A 21,875-nucleotide genomic window follows, 5' to 3' on the forward strand; every position below is an offset into this window, starting at 1 on the left:
AAAGGCTCATTTCCTTTTTACTCTTTAAATGATGAAGTCATTTTGTGATTTTAATTAGGGCCACAGCAATACCATGTTAAAGACATAGAATTAAAAAGTTGAATATAACAGAGTGAATTTTCCAGTAAGCAAAGTAATCTCGTTATTTAGGATATCAGAAGAAAAAAAAAACACTAAAAATAAAGACAAAAAAATTTATATTAGCAAAGCATTTAAAGACGGACAACTTCAGATTTTAGTTGAACTTCACTACAATGCATTTTCCCTTTGACTTAATTCTTTTCCACTTCCTTTCTTTTCTCCCTCTCTTTAAAAGCAGTTACATGTTGAAGGAGCTGGTCACTTGTGGCTGGACAGCCCAGTGACATTAATGGCCTTTGACTCACCTTCGGCTGACTTTGCCACTTCTGTTTCCGTTACCAGGGAGACAAATCTAGCATCCCTGTGCTTTCACATCCTCATTTATGACACTGTGGACATCACACACACTTAGAACTGTCCCTAGCACATAAGTGCAATCCTGGCCATTATAGTGGCCTTGGAAGGTCTTATCTGGCTATACCCCTGCCATGTCACTATCACACATGCTGTCTTTGGCATACCTGCAAGGAAAAGATGTGCTAAATGTTTTTTTTAATATCTATTTCAGACTAATTTTAAAAAATCTGTTTCTTAATCAAGTTCTGTGCCAGTTTGCTCCTGATTGCATCTCTTTCCATTCTCTAACTAGGCCCGAAGGAGGACCACCACTCAGATGGAGTTGCTGTATGCAGATAGCAGTGAACTAGCCTCAGACACTAGTGCAGGAGATGCCTCCTTGCCGGGCTCTCTGACACCTGTTGCAGAAGGGCAAGAGATTGGAATGAATACAGAGACAAGTGGTACTTCTGCTAGGGACAAAGAGCTTCTTCCCCCATCTGGCTTACCTTCTAAGATAGGCAGCATGTAAGTCTGACCCAGCTATACTAACCCCCTTTCTTTTGGCTTTGCGTTTTGTTTATTAATATGCATGTTTCTAATTTCTTATTGCTGTTCAAACAAGTAGATAATCAGTCTCTGGTTTTCGAAGCGATTTCTGTTAGGTATTGCTGGCCCTACTTTTTGTTTGTGTATGTATATGTGGGGTGTGTGTGTGTGTATGTGTGTGTGTGTGTATTCTTCTGTATGGGAGGGGGCTCAAAAGTTGACATTAGCCGTCACGCTCAATCACTTTGAATGTACATATTGAGACATGGTCCTTTGCTAAACTCAGAGTTTACTCTCTAGACCAGCAAGTTTGCTCCTGGAATTCCCTTTCTCAGTCTTTACTGGGTTGGGATTATAGGAGGGCAGTCAAACTCACCCGCTTTTTATGTAGGTTCTAGCATCCAAATTCTTCCATGTTTGTGCAGTAAATACTTTCCCCTGTGAGGACGCTCTCCAACCTAACCCTAATGATCTGGAAAATCAAAGTAGTTTACGATTCAGTGTTCTTTTTTGACTTTAATGTCTTAGAACCATTCTAAGGGCTCATCATTTTCTGAGTAAAGATTGTAGGCACAGTTTAAACACTTACATTAGGTTAAAGTTATACAAATAAAGTAATTATGTCACAAGAAGCTTTAATGACTCAACTTTGCCCCAGATAATTCTTAAAACTTGGTAGGATAATAAATCATAGCCGACCCCTTTAAGGAAAAAAAAAAACCCTAAAAGTAATTATAAACTTTGTTTTCCTTTTTTTTTTTTTTTTTTTTTTTTTGAGACAGGGTCTCACTGTGTAGCCCTGGGTGGCATGACATTTGCCATATAAACCAGGCTGCCTTGTGGCTCCCAAGTGCTGAGACTCAAGATGTGTATACCATTCCCACCCTCCCTGACCCTTTACCTTGAAGCTCATTGTGTCTGGGGTGATGTCAGTACAAAGTATTTTTATTGCCAGGGAGGAGCTGAAGAAGGAAATCTCTCTTGAAAACCAGCTGTAAGGACAAAGCTCTTCTATTTAAAACAAGTGCTACATAGCATTTTTCATTTTGAGAACAAAGAGATTTCCCTGCACTGGGTAGTATATGTGCATACTGTCTGCATTTTTGCTAGCATGTATGTGTGTGTGTGTAGTATGTTTTGGTAGTTACATTAAAATTAGAACTTTAGACACCACATTTTCTTTTAGATTTTTATTTATTATTTATGGGTATGAGTGCTTTGTATGTGTGTGCCGAATGCTTGTGGAGGTCAGAAAATGGTGTCTGATACCCTGGAACTGGAGTTACAGATAGCTGTGAACCACCAGTGAGTGCTGGGGATTGAACTTGGGTCCTTTAAAAAAGCAGCAAGCACTTTTACCCATTGACCCATTTCTTCAGCCCCTTAATTGTAAGGATTTTTAATGATGTTCTTGCCAACTAACTCTCAAGTATAATCCAGCAAATAGTTTCTGATATGAACACATGGATATGAGAAATATTGCCCCTAAAACAGCATGTAATATACAACTCTATAGATAATACCCAAGCAATAAACTTGCTACCTGTGTCTGTTTTCCATAATAGTCTTCATTTCATGAAGGCATTTCCATTATCTTCCATTTATCAGTCCCATCTACCTTTAGTTACAAAATTAATGTTAGTGACAGAATTTACTTGCATGTGCTTAAGGAGCTTCTGTAATTAATACTGGACGCTGCTAACCAGTTTAGCCGTGACTTCAGCGCTGTGACAGAGATGCTTTTAATCAAGGTAGTGGCACAGATACGGAACAGTTAGGGACGTGTGTGTGTGTGTTCAGCATTTAGTGTGCCTATGAGAGGCACTTTAGGAACTTCAAGACTTAAATCTGTGGCCTGGAATCCACATTCAGGTAATATATCTATTTATAAATGTATCCTTTATGACATGTTATAGAAAATGTCTTTTAGACTTTGCCTCTTCATACAATTTGCCTCTAGGTTTTCAGGAATGTAGAGGGCTGGATTTCCTTACAATTTCTTTTCTTGTCTGAGGCAGTCTCATGGAGCCTAGGTTGGCATCAAACTCACTATATAGTCAAGGCTAATGCCTCCACCTCCCGAGTGCTAAGATTTCATACCTGTATCACCTTATCAGGTCCCGGTTCTTACAAATTTAAGGTTTGTACTTGGCTCAGGAGTACCTGTAGCTACTACTGCATGACTTTCATTCCTTATCGTGTATACAGTTCAGAACTGCTAAAATATGATTTCTTCAGGCACGTGAAATTCAGTGATACTTAGTTTTCACTTCTGAATATCAGCTATGCAAACCCATTCTATATTTTTTAGTCAGTGCAACTTTCTGAGGATAGTCGTATTCATCATTCACAAAACTCATAGTCTTTAAGTTTTAATTACTTATCAGCTACTCCATTTTTTTTAAATTTAAAAATATTTCTGGCATAGTGTCTCATTCACTGGACCTCTAGATGGCTTGAAAAATCACTGGGTAGCCCAGGATCCAGAAATATAATTCTCCTGTGTCTATTGAATCAAGTAAACTGGAGAGAATAAATAATTCAAAATTGTTTTCAAGATTGTTGCATCTGCTGCTTACCTATAAAGTAAGCAGTCTGGTTTAAACTCTAAGTTACATAATTTTAAAATTTGCCTTGCCTTGTGGATGTGGACTTCAGATTTTACTAAAATATCCTGTTCCCTCAGTTTCTTAAGTGCTGGGATTAATGACTTGAGTTACCACACCTAGCTTTTACTAATTAAAGTTAATGACAAGAATATTTTATTACTAAAATACATGAAATGACTGATGTCTAAATCTCCCTCAGTAAAAATAATTGTCATTACTGGTTTGTGCTACTACTTACATTGCTATTTTACAGTCACATTTTAATGTTTATTTATTAAATTGTATTACTTCCCAGATTCTTGTAGTTTTCTTCTTGAAAAACTTTTAAGATAATTTTTCCCTCAGATCAAACAATTTCCAATGAAAAATTTGGATACTTAAAATATTTGTTTTGTTTACTTGGCAGTTTTGTTTATGTTTACATTAAAATATAATAGACTTGTACATAATTAATAAAATTTTAACTTAATATCTGATTATTAGGCTCCTATCAACTAAAAAAATAAGTCATGTATTATTTTCCTATCTTAGTTTTATTTTTTTCCTCTCAAAAATAAATTTGGAACTTTTAGATTAGACTGGTTGTCAAAGTTTTTAAATTAAAAAAAAGACTAAAAATCAAAAGAAAAACATAACTAATAAAAATAATGAAAGCCTTTTCCTATTTTAGTTCCAGACAGCCATCTCTATCAGAAAAAAGCCTGCCAGAGCCTTCCCCTGTAACGAGGAGAAAGGCTTATGAGAAAGCAGACAAAGCAAAGGTCAAGGAGCACAAACAGTAAGTTGCGAACACTTTGTATCTACTCAGCGGCGTAAGAGGGCCTCTGCAGCAGACGCTGAGGGCAGCTGCAAATTGCCGGCTGTTTGCTTATGACTGGTTTCTCAGACAGTTAAGTGGACTGTCGGCTCGGCTGAGCGGTCTTCTGGTTTCACGATCATGCTCCCACTTTTAGTGTACTCGAGTACTTGTCTCCCCGTTCACGTCACTAAAGTTCTTTTCAGTCATTTTCATATATCCTTGAAGGAGTTACTATGCATTTGGACTATAAGTTACCAAGCTTAAAATTAACTTGGCCTATCCTCTGACACTGATTGGACCTTGACCCCCACCCCCATTGAGTGGCACGTGGGTCGTTTTCTTGCTTCTCATGTTTGGATTGTTGATATCCTCCATCATCTCTTTAATGTTTTAGGAGGGTTTAAGTAGCGGGACAGAGTATGATCTGCTGACCTTACATGGGTGCTTATCAACTCTACCACCACAACACACAGAAGCTAAATGACTTAAATAAGTAAAGCTCTGTGTAAAAGCACCCCAACTTCTGCCGCCACCCTACTTCCTCATTTCCACAGAATTCTGTGTGGGGCAGGAGGGTCCGTGGCGGAGAGCAGCCGTGCCCATTTGCATTTTAATACCAGTAAGCATTAGGGCATTCTTTCCTTTAACATAAACACACATTCATATATTTTCTGTCCCTTAGCGGACAGTCTTATACCATTACTTTTTTCTCTTGTGCAAAGAAATAACTCACACATTTTCTACGCTGGCCATCAGCGGAGCTGACTTCATTGGCATACTGACGATCCTTCTACCCTCCTTGCTTCTTATAGTCTTAAAGATGTAATCTACCTTTATTATTGAGTCCTGTGTCGAGTCATTGAGAAATGGTAGACCAGAGAAGATAGATTATTTAAAAGTTAACTGATGAGTCAGATTGCTACTGAGCCCTTTGAGCCTAGCACTTGCTCTCAATTCTACCTAGATTTATAATTAAGTTGGGCTTGCTTTGTAGTTGTGGGTTTTGAACTCACTAGGCAGATTTGACAAAATCCAGGAAAATCCTTTTCTAAATTGTTCGGAGAGCATGACCTCGGGGGACAAAAAAAAAAAAAAAAAAAAAAAAAAGGAAAGGAAAGAGAGGAAGAAAAGGAGTCCTCTAATAAAAACCTTTAAAAAGCATGTTTCTAGAGCCTTCCTAACAAAGCATAACCAACTAAAGCCACTTGTTTAATGTTCTTTTTTCCTGTAGCTCGGATTCTGGTGCTTCCGAGGCTAGTCTCTCACCTCCTTCCTCCCCACCAAGCCGGCCCCGTAACGAACTGAACGTATTTAATCGTCTTACTGTTTCTCAGGGAAACACGTCAGTTCAGCAGGACAAGTAAGTTGTGGAAGAGAGCCCTGGCGGCTCACCTGGGACTCCGCACCTCCACCACAGTCTGTGCGCACCTTTCGCTCGCCCTCGCTGTCTGGGAGGTGGAGTCTGAATAGGAAACACTTGCCATATTTTTGCATTTTTTTTTTTAAACAGAAAGGAACCAGGTAGCCACACTTGAGAGATTACTTTCCGGCTGAACGTTGCTCCCTGCAGTAGATGTGCATGGTTGTACTTTTAGTTCTTATCTCGTCTACTCTGGTACACGTAAAAGAGAATAAAAATAAAAACAAAAATACAAAAAGAAATCTTTGAGCATTTAATGTTAAAATTTCTCTGGATTTTTCATCTTCTGTAAACTCACAAAAGCATCTAACCATGACAGACTATGCTGAAAAGTGGCTAATGTTTTCCTGTTGCTAGAGTAGACAACTTACAAAGACCACATACATGCTGCTGCCATTTGGTGGCTCCAGATAAACCTACCCCGGATGTCAGTAATTGTGTCACTGGAATAAAATATGCATAGAGGCTGTGGGGCTGGAAGGGAGTTGAGGAGAGAGGCTAGGACATGGACACTATATTTTTTTTTACTAACTTAGAAGTGAAAAGGTATCCCTAGATTGAGCCAGAACCTCTCTTCTAAAAATCTAATACTAATATGAATGACATTGAGCCCTGGCTTGTTTGTGAGCGCATGCACTGGGCACCCCTCATCCCAGCCACAGCTGCTGGTTTCCTATGCTGTTATCTCCCCGCATGTAACATCTCGGAAATTTATAGGATGCCATTTAAGAGATCCGTCTAGTATGCTTAGATCATATTAAATGGCTCTATAAATGTAATTACACTCATCATTTGGAAATCATTTTTAATCTGCTCAATTCATACATCAGCTATTTGTATATTCTTTGTTAGTTTTTGTTATATTCAGCAGGTGGCATGCCCTCTAAATCGATCTAGAAAGTGCTATTAAACAAAACAGTCCTTAATGCTATTAAGATGTTCCATCACCCGAGGAAGGTAGGGCCTTGGAAATATATTGCAGAAGTCCATTTTCACTAGAATGTGGAGCGCTGCTAGGTTTCGAATTTACAGCAGATATTAAATTTTCTATCTTAAGATGGGTGTGATGGCTCACAAGTGTCACCCAGCACTTGAGACACTGAAGTCGGGGGAGGACCTATGTGTTCAAGGCCAGACTGGGCTACATAGTGAGTTTCAAAGAAGTCTGAGCTATAGATCAAGAACCTGTCCCAAAGTTTGTTTGTTTTTTCTGTCAGTCCTAATAATCTTAATAATCTCATCATAGTTTTCTATGTTGTTCCTCATCTATTCTATGAACTGCACTGATTTTACTGTTATGATCCCCTAAGTAGCATGTTGAGTCAACTGTATTTGCACTTTGAGAAACTTCCTTTCCTTTTGTGTTTCTTTCTCTGGGGCCCTGTGTTAAGACTATGAGTTCATCTGTGACATGTGGACCTCACAGTTCGTGTCTTCTCACATTTCATGCCACAATTACCTTCTCCATTCTCCCCAGGAAGGCTACACAACCCAAGTTCCTAACAGCCAGACTCACTGCAGACTTGGGGACAGAGGACAGGGCTGACAGTGTCTTGCCTAGCTAGTTATTACTGAAGGGCCGCTTCATCAGAAGAACTTTTTGCTTTTGAAATAAGTTAAAACTATGGGGTTTTAAAACATTTGACTGATTAACTTTCCATTCAAATATTAAAAGTATTTGTTAAACATACACATTCAAATCTATCTAAAACAGTAGCTCTCAAGATAAATACATGCATAGTTACTAGAATGATGGTTTTTTTTTCCCCAAGATAGACATAAAATTAAGCCTGGTTGTGATGCAGTTCAGATACTTGGTAATTTTCCTTGCCAGGTCCTGAGTTTTATGTGACAGTAGAGTCTACAGGTCAGTAATAGGTACACAGTTTTTCCCCCCTAAACTTGGTAGACAACTGAATCTATTTTTTTCTTTAAACATGCAAACAGAAAGGCAGATGCTGCAAAGCAAGTGTTTACCAGGCTCTGTTATGCACACTGTTGATTTCCAGTCTAATGTCTTTACCTGTTTTGGTATCTGTTCTTCTCCTCATGACTCTAACTCTTTCACTGTAGGTCTGATGAAAGTGACTCCTCTTTGTCGGAGGTGCACAGGTACTTTCTTCCCATCTTCCCTGCGTTCCTTCCTTCCACCTATGTCCTAAACACCTCCTAGAAGTCCTAAGCAAATCTCAGGGTTTTTTTTTTTGTTTGTTTGTTTGCATGCATAACTCGTTGTAAGCTGTGTAAGTGCACTAATATTTTAAAACATGAATTTTAATGTATCTTGTGGGTGTATCTTGTAAAGTAGTAGCAAACACTTTTTATGAAAACTTAGAAACTTGTTGCCTATAATGTTACTTTGTCTGTAAAACGTAATCATGCTTTGCCCAAGCCAATGTCAGGAGGGCTTGATCCTGGGGGTAAGCATTTCTACTGCTTCAAAGTTCAGGAGTTGCATACATAGATTTTCTTGTTGGCTTGGAAATTTGAAGTAAAAAGTTTATTTTGTAACAGCATACTCAAATATAAAAAGGATACTGTCATGACAAAATTAAAACAAAAAGTGGAAAGGAACGTATTTAAGTTTTTTAAAATGATAAACGAAGTTTTAAAAATAATAGCATTACATTTTTTTTCATGTTAGGAATTTGGGGAAGGGCTTAATTTCTTTTTCTTTCTCTCTTGTTCCCCTTTTCCACACTTACCTGTTTGTCTCTTCCCTGTTTTCCTTTTTTTTCCCCCCTTTTATGGCCATTTTTCTGAACATCAGCAGATCCTCCAGAAGGTAGGCAGGGGAAGGGAGAAGAGATCAATTTCACAGTGTTATGACTTTACTGGTTCACATGGAACAAAATACATGTTGTTTTATTTTCTCCACGCATATAGGCTTTGTTGTACAAATTTACATAATTTAATCTAACTTAAAGAACTGTTTTAAAGGTCATTTTTATATTTCAGAATGTGAACAGATGAATTAGAATGCAATAATGATACCTTATATGTATGTTTTCAATATCTATATTTTTCTGTCATCATTAGTGGTAATTATATAAAATGTTAACAACTCTAATATGCTGAATGCTTTAGAACACCTTAATTACCCAATGAATACTTAATATTTTTAATTTTAAGTATTAAATTAATAAATTAAATAATGCTGGATTATTTTTCTCCAGAATTTAGTTATTTAGTGAATACTTAATATTTTTATCTTTTCTCATTTATTTATTTATTTGTTTGTTTTTTGAGACAAGTTTTCTCTATGTAGCTTTGGAGCCTGTCCTGGAACTCACTCTGTAGACCAGGCTGGCCTCCAACTAACAGAGATCTGCCTGCCTCTGCCTCCCTAGTGCTTGGATTAAAGGCTTGTGCTACCACTGCCCAGTTTTAATTTTGAATTTTGAGATTATTTTTCTTTAGAACACTGTATAACCAGTGATATTAAAATATAATAGACTAGGCTGGGGAGATGTTGTGGAGGCTAGAGTGCTTCAGGTAGATGCATAAAGACTTGGACCCCACATAATGCCTGGGCGGGTGTGGAGGACTGTGCCCGAGCAGTACTAGGAAGCAAGTTACACAGGGAACTTGAGGCAAGGTGGCCTGCTAGAGTAGCTGAGATTTCGCCGAGAGACCTGCCTCAGCGCACAGGTAGAACACGGCCTAGGAAGATGTAGACATTTGCAAGAAGCAGCCTAGGCCTGTCCACACGGTGAGCATTTGTACCTGCCCACACTCATGTGGGCCCACACATGTGGGAGCATGCATACACATATGCATGTCACACATACATGTGCAGCAACAAAGCCTGTGGAAGAATAACAAACACTTCCTAGCTTCCTGCTTCCCAGGAAGGCAGCTTTATGTTAGCTATTGTATCAGAAGACACAGCTGGGCGACGTGGGAAGGGAATCTGGAGCTATAGGATTTTTAAGGGATTGCACTTGGGTTCTGAGGGGTTTGTGTCACTGAGTCACGAACAGCTCTTATGCTGCTAACACAGTTTTTAATGATTTATTATATATTTATACAGTTATAGTAGCCCTCACCAGAAAAATAATACCTCTTAAATATTTGAAGTGATGTTTATAACAAATGGTATTATCTCATAGCTGTGCATCTTCTATCAGTAGGGTTTTAAAGTGGCAGACTTTTGAGAGTAGTGTCTTTCCTGCTGGAGAGATGGCTCAGCCATTAAATGCTCAGCTCACAACCAAAAACACAAATTCTTATATTACAAACAAGTTATTGCTATCAATTTCAATCTGAAATTTTTCACACAGGCAGATAAATTGGCATATATATGGAATCTTTATCTTTGTATATCCAAAGATAATCTTAAGGGTCACTTTTAGTGACATGAAATTTCTTTCACTCTGAAAGTAAAAAAAAACTACAATATAACAAGACCTTAAATATGTTTTTAAAATAAGCCTGTTTACTTTCTTTACATTTCTATGCATTTTTTGGCCAGCCCTCTTCAGCTATATGAGAATTGATTTAGTACCTATTTTTGTGTCCATGATACCCTTCTAAATATTTAGCCTTTCAATGTCTGATTCTATCCTTTCTCCAGCATATGTTCTTTTATCATCTTGACAGTTCTATTTGGCTTTTTTCCCCTTAATTTGGAAAGATTACAACATTCATAAAACACAGCACCTAAAGCTAAAGCCCTTTCCCAATATTCCCTGAGCAGAGTATAGATGGCCTGGCACATCCTGCTGGATTTGTTTGCTTGTGTGAGAAACCACTGGCAATCTTGGTAGAGGAGCCACACATTATTAAGCACTGATCCTGTACTCCACAGGTGCAGCCCTCTCTGGAAGTTAGTTCTCTTTTACTCTTGAGCAGTTCTCTTCTATATTTGACCTTAGCACTAGGTTTAAATTTCACCCATTGATTATGCTAGTGCTGCACATAAATGATTTTTTGTTTGGGTACAATATCCAGCTATTAAATCGGTGAATTTGATTCGCAGATCATTTCTGTTTTGGGTGTCGAGGAAAGATTGATTCAATGTCAAAGATCTTCCAGATTGACTCTGTCCCCACTCCAGCTGCTTTAGCACATTGGGTTTATATTTACCTCCCTATTTCTCAATGGCATTCTCTAACAGGTTCAGTATTTAGACTTTATTGGAGTCAACATAAAATGTGCACTTATGATCACATGTCCTGTTCACTGTCTAATAACCCTACAGGGAGCATCCCCCATGAGATTGGCAGGTCCATGTTATGTCTTACCGATGAATATTTACTTCTAAAAGTGTTTGTAATGATTTACTCAATACTTTTTTTTTCATGTGAGACTCAACAAGACGTTAATGTCTCAGGTGTTTTTGTCCCCTTTATTAGCCATTGTGATTTCCCAGAGTACTGGCAAGGCTGTCTCCTCTTCAGTGGAATTTCCTTCAGAGAATTAGAAGCAACAGTGCTAATAATTTAAAAGCAGGAACATTTAATGTTGTAGCTCGCAGCAAGAAGAAAAAGTAACAATACATTTGAGTGACTCTTGTGCTCTGTCTTGGTTTAGTCTCATCTTCACTCTTCCTGACACTCATTTTAATTCACATCCCATCGTAACACCCTTCAAAGTTAGGGCAGACAGTATTCTGATAACCTTTTTAGTCTCCAGTGCATGGCCCGCTGCGTAGACCAGACACTCCAGAAACAGCTCCCAGAGAGCTTGACTGCCATTTACATCTCTCACTTTAAAATCTTTGAGATTATCAAAGGTTTTTTTTTCACCCCTTTATGTTGCTGGTGCTTGAAGATCATTTTCCCTTAAATTTCTACCCATCCAATAGCTATCTTTTTTTTTCCCATTTTTCTTTGAGAACGGCTTTCTGTGTTGCTTAGGTGTCATGTGTTAACTTTCTCCAGCATGTTCCCTTTAGGCGTAGAATTCCATTCGGCCCATTGTACAGCTATGTCTTCCAGCTAATCATTCCTACTTGCTTTTGATCCTAACAAGTTGTCAGAGGGATGGAATGGGTAATAAAATCCAGGTATATCATTACTGTTACTGTTGCAGAACTAGTTACTGGTGGACACCTAATTAGTCTATGAACTCCATTGCCGTTGCTTCACACTTTATCGGCTTCCTTGTGATGAAAAGAATCAAGAGAATGGTCTGGTTTTATTAATAATAATTTATAAGGACTTAAAAATGGTGGGAAAAAAGTAAACCTGCTTTCATAATAGAGATACTGAAGTCACTCTCCCCCCCCCCCCACCTTAGGGGCATAATCAACCCATTTCCTGCCTCCAGAGGAATCAGAGCATCTTCACTTCAGTGTGTTCACATAGCCGAAGGACACACGAAAGCTGTGCTCTGCGTGGATTCTACCGACGATCTCCTCTTCACCGGATCAAAAGGTGCTAGCCGTGGCTGGAGAGATGACTCGTGGTTAAGACTGTATAGTGCTCTTCTGTGGGATTTTAGTTGTTCCCAGCCCACAATGGCCTGTAACTCCACATTCAGGGGAATCTCTCACCCCCTTGTGGTCATCACACACACCTGCACTCATGGGCACATACCTCCACATAAACACGCACACACACACACACACACACACACACACACACAATTAGAAATAAAGTTAAAAAGTAGCTGCTAGTACTCATCTAACGCTCATATGTACATATTTAAAAATAGCTTTTAAACATATCATTAAAAGACTACTTAAATCAAGTGAATCTGATATGCTGGTTTCATACCTAAATTGTGTAAAATTGTTGTGTAGTGGGTAAGGGAGTAAATCCACTGTCTATATATGTGAACAGTGATTGACCCTTATGGCATACTGTGTTCTAGCTTTTGAAGTGGGCAGTATACAATTTTATAAAATACCACTACAATATACAATGTGACAAGAGAGTAGCAATGTCCATTGCTTACTAACATGTCAGGAATAATACACATATGTTTTAATATAGTAGCTCCCATAAGGCACTTGCTGCAGCCTCACATTACAGATGAAGGAACTCAAGATATCAAAATATTTTCCCCATGTTAATTTAGCTAGTATTTCAAACTAGAGTAACAAACCTCCAGTCATGCACTGTTAGCCTCTTTGCTACATTATAAGAAACTAAAACAATAAGGCAGATACCAGACAGACACACCTCACTTCTGTTAGATCCACTTTACCCCTCTTGCCTATGAAGTTACCACAGATGTTGAAGGATGTTCTATGATGCCTAGTGCAGGATAGTTGGAGAATACCATCATCCTTTCTTTGCTGTTTTGTTCCCAAGGGTGTAATGCTGTTTAAATAGTTTTTGCTGTTAAAAGAACTTAAAATAATTCATATTCATAGCATTTCTTCTGCTTTTATCTGTTTGTTTTAGATCGTACTTGTAAAGTTTGGAATCTCGTGACTGGACAGGAAATTATGTCACTGGGGGTTCACCCTAACAATGTCGTTTCTGTAAAATACTGCAATTATACCAGTCTGGTCTTCACAGTGTCAACATCTTATATTAAGGTGTGGGATATCAGAGAGTCAGCAAAGTGTATTCGAACATTAACGTAAGTATCTTGAAAACAGCACAGTTGTTTTTTTTTAACATAAGGAAATATAGTACTATTTGTATATTTTAGTTTTTAAAAAGCACTCACCTATTTCTCAGAGTATGTTTAAATGTTCACCATAAAAATACAGACAGAGTAAGGAGGAGAAAGTTGAACATAACAAAGAATGGACTGTGAAAAGGAAAGATAGACTGGATTAATCTGTTACTAAGTGTGGATGTCATAGTTTCCCTTTCCCAAATGTGAAGGCAATGCTTGAGCACACTACTTACTACCTTATGGGATTAAGTGATTTAAGGAAGTATCAGTTCTTGGAAAATGACTAAACTGACCATTGTTGGTAGTAAGGACTTATAGTAACTATCCTTGAAATAACAAGTGTGTTTTAGGATGGATATTACTTTCAGCCAGCACAGACTTTATAACTACAGTTGTGTAGGACAGTTGGGGCATGAGTATTTTCTCAATGTATGTTGTTAAAAATGTGTTAAAACTATAAAACTATTTATTATTTTTGTCATGAAATTGATACCCATTTTTCTTAATCAAGATTGAGGTGAATTCAATAATTGTGTATATGAAAAAAGGGAACTTGGTTTCTAATTCATAGTAGAGGTTATGAGTGTTGAGAGACAGTTTCTTACTTCAGAGTTACTGTTTCCTGCCCTGGATAGAAACCCCCACAAGGAAGTTCTATAGAGATAGAATGCCCAATCCCCAGCTAAAAAGGTCTCAGTTTAGTTTACTCGCTAACATCAAATCTGAAGAAGTTGGTTTTAACTCAGTATTTTAGATTTTTGTTGTTGTTGTTGTTGTTGTTTTGTTTTGTTTTTCAAGACAGGGTTTCTCTATGGCTTTGGAGGCTGTCCTGGAACTAGCTCTGTAGACCAGGCTGGTCTCGAACTCACAGAGATCCTTCTGCCTCTGCCTCCTGAGTGCTAGGATTAAAGGCATGTACCACCACTACCCGGCTAGTATTTTAGATTTTTAGCAAGGACAATATTTCAAAATTAAAGGCATCTCATCATGTAAACTTATTGGAGAAAATATATGTAAGCTATAGCTAATTTTTTTCAAAGAAGGAAGAGAGTCCATTTAAGCAAAAGCTGAGTGTAGCTAGAAGGTTCCAGTATCCTTAGTTCCCTAAAGCTAATCCTGCCTGGGTATTTAGATGGATCCTGGTGAGCCAGGCCAGCAGAGGGCTCCTGCAGACGGCAGCAGACGGAGCTGCCTTCATGGCAGGCACTGCCATCATCTCTTGAGATCTTGGCTATGGAATCACTTTTTAAAGGATGTTTTAGTCATCTCCAGCTCAGGGCCTCAGTGCTGTGCCCGGTACCGTGAATGTTGCTTACGTAACTCCTGCTGTTCTCTACCGTCAAGCTCTTAGGAATTTAGGAAGCTGTAAGCCGAGCTCATATCTGAAAGCATGACTTATTGTGCCTTGTTATTACTTATTTTACTTTGTGATTACTTACTAGATCTTCAGGTCAAGTCACTCTTGGAGAAGCTTGTTCTGCAAGCAGCAGCCGAACAGTAGCTATTCCTTCTGGAGAGAGCCAGATCAATCAGATTGCACTAAACCCAACTGGCACTTTCCTCTATGCAGCCTCTGGAAATGCTGTCAGAATGTGGGACCTTAAAAGGTAGAACTTTTAGAAAATGTATTTCTCGCATATAACAAATCCAACTTTAAATACTAATAACATCAATGCTTGGGAAATCTAATTTCCACATGCCCTCTAACTCACACTTAAAAAATGTTTCAAATTGTGTTTTATTTTGCATATAACAATACAATTTACATGTTCAATGGGTTGAAGAAAGAATGATAAGATTTAAACAACTATTCTTTTAATTACTTTGTTAATACAAATCTGTTCTTTTTTGTTTTTTTGTTTTTATTTGGTTTTTACGAGACAGGGTTTCTCTGTATTGTTTCAGAGGCTATCGGTCCAGCCCGGCCTCGAACTCACAGAGATCCGCCTGCCTCTGCCTCCCGAGTGCTGGGATTAAAGGCGTGCGCCACCACCGCCCAGCTAAATCTATTCTTTTTTTAATAACAGGATTAAATATAGGTTTATATTAACAAAGTGACTGAAAAACAGTTTTTAAGAAACTAATACTAATATTCTAGAAGTTAAAGGCATTGCTGTGTTCCAGCAACTTGATTTGAGATAGGACTACTGCATAAGTTCATTGTAACCCTCTGACAACTGACTGCATACATTAAAAAAAAAGTCTTGCTATTTAGCCCAGGGTGGCCTCAAACTTCTTGAGCTCAAGTGAAAGTTGGAATAACAGCTATGCATCACCATGCCTGGGTAGCATTGTTTATTCCTACACCTGTCAGATATCAGTTGTAGTTATGTTCAGTCTTTATAATGACTAATGAAATGGTTCATCTATTTTCTCATATACATAGCTACACATAGATGCGGATGCTTTGGTATATGTATATATGTGCATGATGTATGTATATGTGTTATATATGTGTGTATGCATAAAATAAAATAATCCTACTTCCTTGATAAGATTCCTTGATGTTATAAACAGTGATATCAATGTTTTATTCAAATTCAAATTGAATCTAAAAGGATTAGTTATATCTTTCATGAGTTCATGTATTTAATAGATTAAAGTTTACTTGGAGGAATTGAGATTATCCTTTCACAATTTCTCTCTCAATTTTTTTGTTTATTTCATAAATTATATTAAGCTTTGGAGTAAGATCTAAATTTTCCCAGCTTCCATCATAGGATGTTAGTTTGGTCATTTCTATTTACTCTGTCTAGAGTTTCAAGAGGCAGGGCTGAAGTCTAAAAGAAAATGCTTTCAACAATCATTTTATTTCTCTTTGAAGGTTTCAGTCTACAGGAAAACTAACCGGACACCTGGGTCCTGTTATGTGCCTTACTGTAGACCAGATCTCCAATGGACAAGATCTTATCATCACAGGCTCCAAGGACCACTACATCAAAGTGTGTATTATAGAGTTGCAATTACATTGTCTCGAGTGATTTGTTCACATTATTCACCAATCTAAGTCTACTTCTCTTTCTCCTTGTGACCATTAAAATTATGTTTTTTGTTTTTATTTTGCATATGAATAGATGGGGTTTATTTACTGGATCATAGGTAACTTGTCATGATCAAGAGAAAGTAACCTTGCAATGTGCTGGGAATAAGTGACTGTTGAATGCTCTCAGCCCTAAGCCAGTACACTCAGGAAGTCACAGCAGCCAAAGACTTGCTGAAGACTGTGGACTGTCAACACTCCATCATGGATGGAGAAGTTACTCATGAGAACACTCCCCTCCCCAAGGAGAACATGACAGCTAATACTTGCAGGAGGAGGGGGCATAACTTTCCAAAATGGTATGGCCATTGAAGATCATGACAAGTTACCTATTCACACCTGCCATGTCAAGTATAGAAGACAGTGTTCCCTAACGCTCCCCATCCTCTGGCTCTTTCTTCCTGCCCACCTCATCTGTGATGTCACTTGAGCATGGAGGTGTGAATTAGATGTCCTGCTTAGGGCTGAGAGCATTCAATAGTCACTTATTCCCAGCACATTGCAAGGCCACTTTCTCTTAATCAGTTTTCTGTCCCATCTTTCTACCCTTTGCTTTTTTGTTTTTGTAATCTTTATTTATAGTTAGCGATTTGGTTATTTTTGCTTGTTTTGAGAAAGAGTTTTATGTAGTTCAGGCTGGCCTTTGAACTCTCTGTGGTGAAAAAATGACCTTGAACATGTAATCTTCCTGCCAGTAGCCCCAAGTGTAGGGATTATAGACACGTGGCATCACATCTCTGTTGCTATGGTAAAACACTGGCCAAAACCAATTTGGAGAAGAAAGCGTTTATTTAGATTGTAGGTTATAGTGCAACATCAAGGGAATACAGGCAGGAACTTAAGGCAGGACCCTGGAGGTAGGGACTGAAGTAGAGATCACAGAAGGCTGCTGTTTATGGCCTTTCTCCAGCATTCATGTTTAGCTACCTTTCCTATACAGCCCAGGCTCACCTGCCTAGAGTTGGTACCACTCACAGTGGGCTCTTCCGAATCAATTGTAATTCAAGGAAATGCTCCTTAGACATGCCTATAGGCCAGTCTGATGGAGACAAGTCCTCAGCTGATGTTCCTTCTTCCAAAATGTGTCCAGTTGACAACCAAGATTAGTCATTATACCCAATTTTATTCAGTTCTGGAGATTGACACTGGGCTTCATGCATACTAGGCAACAACTCTACCAACTGAGCTATATATCTCCATTGACTGATTTTTATATTATTCAAAATTGTTTGTTTTAGCCAAGCAACTGAGAAAAAGAAAAGGTTTAAGGTAGCTTTGGGAAGGTGGAGAAGGAATCTGGAATTGAAAACCTACCCAACTTTACCTGAACAACATGATACTGTTTATTTCAGTTTCAAATATATTGATACATAACATCTTTAGTATTGAGTGTCACATTTCTTTATTCATACCTGGAAAAAAATCCATTTGCTTTTCTTGAAGTTTGCGTATGTGACGTGCAAACAAAGTTAGTGTGAAATGGGGCTCAGAATATTCATCAGTGTCATTCATGCAAAGTGTCATTCATGCAAAGTGAACGCAGTTAACAAATCATTTATATGCACATTTGTGTTCCTATGAATGTGCACATGGAAGCACTTCCCTAAAAGCTGAATGGGATAACTGCTGTCTTTCTGACTCTCTCTTGTAGATGTTTGATGTGACTGAAGGGGCTCTTGGAACTGTAAGCCCCACCCACAACTTTGAGCCTCCTCATTATGATGGTATAGAAGCACTGACCATTCAAGGGGATAACCTATTCAGTGGGTCCAGAGACAATGGAATCAAGAAATGGGACTTAGCTCAGAAAGGTCTTCTTCAGGTAATTCAGAAACTCTGTGTAGAGTCTCATAGTTTAATCAGGGATTTCTCGTAAAGATTTGTTTTTAATTTTTAATGTAATGTTATAATCTTTATTATAACAACAACTTGCAAATAAATTTAAATTAGTCTTAAAAAGTCATTGGTCTTTTGTATCAGTGGTTCTCAACCTTCCGTAATGCTGAAATTCTTTAATAGAGTTCCTCATGTGGTGACCCCCAACCACAGTTATTTTTGTTGCTACTTCATAACTGGCATCTTGCTACTGTTATAAATCATAATGTAAATATCTGTGTTTTTTGATGGACTTAGGCAACCCCTGTGAAAGGTCGTTCAACCCCAAAGGGATTATAACTTGGGTTAAGAATGGAGATTGTATAGATTCACATTAAATTTTACATTTTTCAATATCAAATATACTTTATGTGCTTTATCCCCAATAAAGTTACTTCCATCAGAAGGTAAACATTCAACTAATGCAACTAGGTAAGAAAAGACGTGACACTACTGACAGTTGAAAGCTAGAGAATTTGTGTGTATCTCTTTATTGACTACAACCACCCTGAGGTAGAACAGCTGCAGTTGTTCTCTGTTTTTAAATGTACATGTTCCCCAACAGCATGGAGATCATCTGGATCTTCTCACTCTTGGGAGCATTTTCTTGAGTCCAGTAGGCAGTGCTTTCATATCCTACAGAATGAGAGCAGGCTTTCAGTGCATCGGTGAAGAAATTAGTTAACGGAGAAAACTGTTTACAAGTCTTTACATCTGTTTGTTGCTTCATGTATGCATTACAGCTGCTACCCTTTCCTTACTTCCAGTCTGCAACTAAAGACAGAATGCACTAGTAGCATGCATATTTGGAAAAACACTTCAGATTCTGTCACAGACATATATTCATGGTTGTAATTTTTAAATTGTGACTATAAATATGTTTAGCCATAAAATATGGTCATATGGCTTTTCCTGTTCATCAAAAAATATATAAACTCCCATTTTCCTTAGGCCTCCATATTCTCTATCAAACTGTAGAACAGATTTCATGAGGCAGCTCGCCTAATCCATGTGCATGCCAGTCTGTAGTTTTTAGAGTTGTTTTATTATGTAAGGGAAGAGGAGGTTTCTTGAGTGTTTTAAATGCTATGGGTTACTTGTTAGTACTGAAAACAGTGTTGGAAACTGGGAAGCAAATTGTAGATCTAGTGCCTAAATCACTGAAAACTTTTGTAGACTCTGAGTTTCGCCACTAAAAGTTCTGTAAGCAGTTTTAGTGTGGCCCCTGGTTTTGTAAAGCCCCTCCTCTTCAGTGCGGCTTTCTCTGTTCTCCCCCAGCAAGTCCCAAACGCACACAAGGACTGGGTCTGTGCCCTGGGCCTGGTGCCAGGCCACCCGGTTTTGCTCAGCGGCTGCAGAGGTGGCATCTTGAAACTCTGGAACGTGGATACTTTTGTGCCAGTTGGAGAGATGAGAGGTCACGACAGTCCCATCAATGCCATATGTGTGAATTCCACCCATGTTTTCACTGCAGCCGAGTAAGTTTTCTCCTGTGGTTTTGCTCTGGGTGGGTTGCTTGTGTTCGGACTTTACAGACACTGTAGGCCATAGTATTTACAAAAATGGCATAGCGGGGATCCCTCTGTCATCATAGTCATTCTAGCAACTGGTTCCAGACGAATGATTTACTTTCACTACTTTATTTTTAATATGATCGTGCTCTTTCGCCCAGGCTGGCTTAGCTACTCAAGAGATGGAATTGTAGTGGTGTGCCATCACTCCTGGCTCCTCAATTATAATTTCGGATAAACTCTACAAGCTTTGAGTTTAGGCTGACTTCAAAATGTTAGGGTACAGCCTGCATATCATTGAACCTGACATCAGATCTTTCCTTGCTGACTTAAAAAAATCATTAATGAGTAATTTTAATTTTTTTTCTTCAGAAGAGCAGCTAATTTGCTATGATTTTTATTTAGAACAAATTATTTTTAACAATCTTTGCACTTCTTTCTCCATTGACTATATAAGAATATGGCAGTAACATCTGTTTCCTCCCTCCTCTTAATAGCTGGATTGACTAATTGATGTCTTTTTATTTGATTACTCATAATGAACCTTCTGCGTGCCCAGTCATAATCTAGATTCTTAGGAAGAGAGCAGAAAGCAAAGCGGACATAAACTCTACCTTCTGTTCTAACCAGAGCAGCAGAGAATAAGAAGGGGGAAACCTGCAGGGATGTCAGTGAAGGGTGGGGTACAAAGCAGTAATGGAGGGAGGTGGTGGTTAAGATGCTTGAACGAGGTAGCAAGACAGGCCATTGCAGCAATCATCACCAGCTCCTAGTAGGGCTAGAAAGCACAGCTTTCCCATGTTTGCATTATCTTGGTAAATGCCCTACTCTTTTTTCTTTATTGTTTCTATGCTGAGGATTAACTCTAAGGCCTCACGAATTCCAGGTAGGCTCTTCTCTGACTGAGTGATGGCCCCACCTTGGGGATCATAGATGCTTCAGTGATGCCTTCTCCAAGTTGTACTATTTGCTTAAGAGTCCCTACTTTTGCTTATTTACCCACAAAATTATTACATCTTTAATAACTCACTGAAAATAATGTATTTAAGATAAGACTAAGTGTTGTACATCACTGGGACCCATGGATTGATGTGTAAGTAACTAACTATACTTACTTTTCATGAGGTACTCTTATTATTTGGAGAATTAAACTTTTCAGTATTACTCAAGGAATATTAAATGCCAATAAATTTACTACATTTTTTCTTAAAATCATAGGAAAATAGTCAATAGAGTCTAAGAAGTTATACTTTTTTGGGGTGTGTGAAGTTACTACAGTGGAACCTTGGGTCTTGCACTGGCTTGGCAATTACTCTTCTACTGAGCTACACCCCTAACCCCAAAGGTCTATTTTAAACATTTTCTAAAGGAGTCTGGGGTTTCCTTCTGTTGCTGTGATGAAACACTGACCAACAACAACTTAGAGCAGGTTGTCCATCATCCAGGGTAGTCCAGCAGGAACTTGAAGCAGACACTATGGAGGAATGCTGCTTACTGGCTCATTCATAGGCTCAGGTTAGCCGGCTTTCCTACACAGCCCAGGAACACCTTCCCTGGGAATGGTGCTGTTGACAGCAGGCTGGACTCTCCTACATTAATTAATAATTGAGGCAACTTCCCCATAGACAGGCACACAAGTCAATATGATCTAGGTAGTTCTTCAGTTGAGACTTTCCTCTCACATTACCCTAGGTTGTGACAAGTAGACAGGTAAAGCTAAAGAGGACACTCTCCCCTTGCCCACTTGACACAGACACACCTCTTTAAACCATAATCTTGTAACTTTTCAATTCTTTGTCTCCAAGATTTGATGCCAATATCATAATGTAGAACACAGTCCAACTTTAATAAGTTCCAAAGTCTTTAAAAAATCTAGTCTCTTAACAACGGGCTCCTATAAAATAAAAGAAAAGAAACAGCAAATTTTATACTTTCTTGTAGGGGTGAGCCCCACAAAGCTATCCGCCCCTACACTTTCTTGTTCCAAAATGGAAAAACCGGGGCTTAGAAATAAATGAGATTAAAGTAAAACCACACTGCGCACGTTTTACTTGCTCTGGTCAAAAACCTTCAATGA

General features: G+C 38.4%; 1 protein-coding gene and 1 long non-coding RNA gene across 19 annotated transcripts in view; one reads left to right on the plus strand and one right to left on the minus strand.

Annotated features, from left to right (window-relative positions):
- The window catches only part of Kif21a (kinesin family member 21A), a 123,271-nt gene that overhangs the window by 100,119 nt on the left and 1,277 nt on the right, over window positions 1-21,875 (plus strand). For 3 of the 18 annotated variants that reach the window (XM_013111165.3, XM_040753959.1, XM_013111166.3), the window contains 11 exons: window positions 731-945; window positions 4,246-4,353; window positions 5,606-5,734; window positions 7,868-7,906; window positions 8,565-8,579; window positions 12,038-12,174; window positions 13,150-13,330; window positions 14,815-14,979; window positions 16,197-16,314; window positions 18,064-18,234; window positions 19,566-19,765. In XM_013111165.3, the coding sequence (XP_012966619.1) occupies window positions 731-945; window positions 4,246-4,353; window positions 5,606-5,734; window positions 7,868-7,906; window positions 8,565-8,579; window positions 12,038-12,174; window positions 13,150-13,330; window positions 14,815-14,979; window positions 16,197-16,314; window positions 18,064-18,234; window positions 19,566-19,765 (1,478 nt within the window). The remainder of the gene's footprint in view (window positions 1-730; window positions 946-4,245; window positions 4,354-5,605; window positions 5,735-7,867; window positions 7,907-8,564; window positions 8,580-12,037; window positions 12,175-13,149; window positions 13,331-14,814; window positions 14,980-16,196; window positions 16,315-18,063; window positions 18,235-19,565; window positions 19,766-21,875) is intronic. The other 15 variants (XM_040753961.1, XM_013111170.3, XM_013111171.3 and 12 more) reach the window with 9 other exon arrangements.
- LOC121142909 overlaps window positions 18,742-21,875 on the minus strand; it is a 38,212-nt gene continuing 35,078 nt past the window's right edge. Inside the window, exon 3 of the long non-coding RNA XR_005880051.1 lies at window positions 18,742-18,923. This is a non-coding gene — a long non-coding RNA (uncharacterized LOC121142909). The remainder of the gene's footprint in view (window positions 18,924-21,875) is intronic.

Source organism: Mesocricetus auratus, unplaced genomic scaffold, assembly GCF_017639785.1.
Source record: "Mesocricetus auratus isolate SY011 unplaced genomic scaffold, BCM_Maur_2.0 Super-Scaffold_100010, whole genome shotgun sequence".
NCBI lineage: Eukaryota > Metazoa > Chordata > Mammalia > Rodentia > Cricetidae > Mesocricetus > Mesocricetus auratus.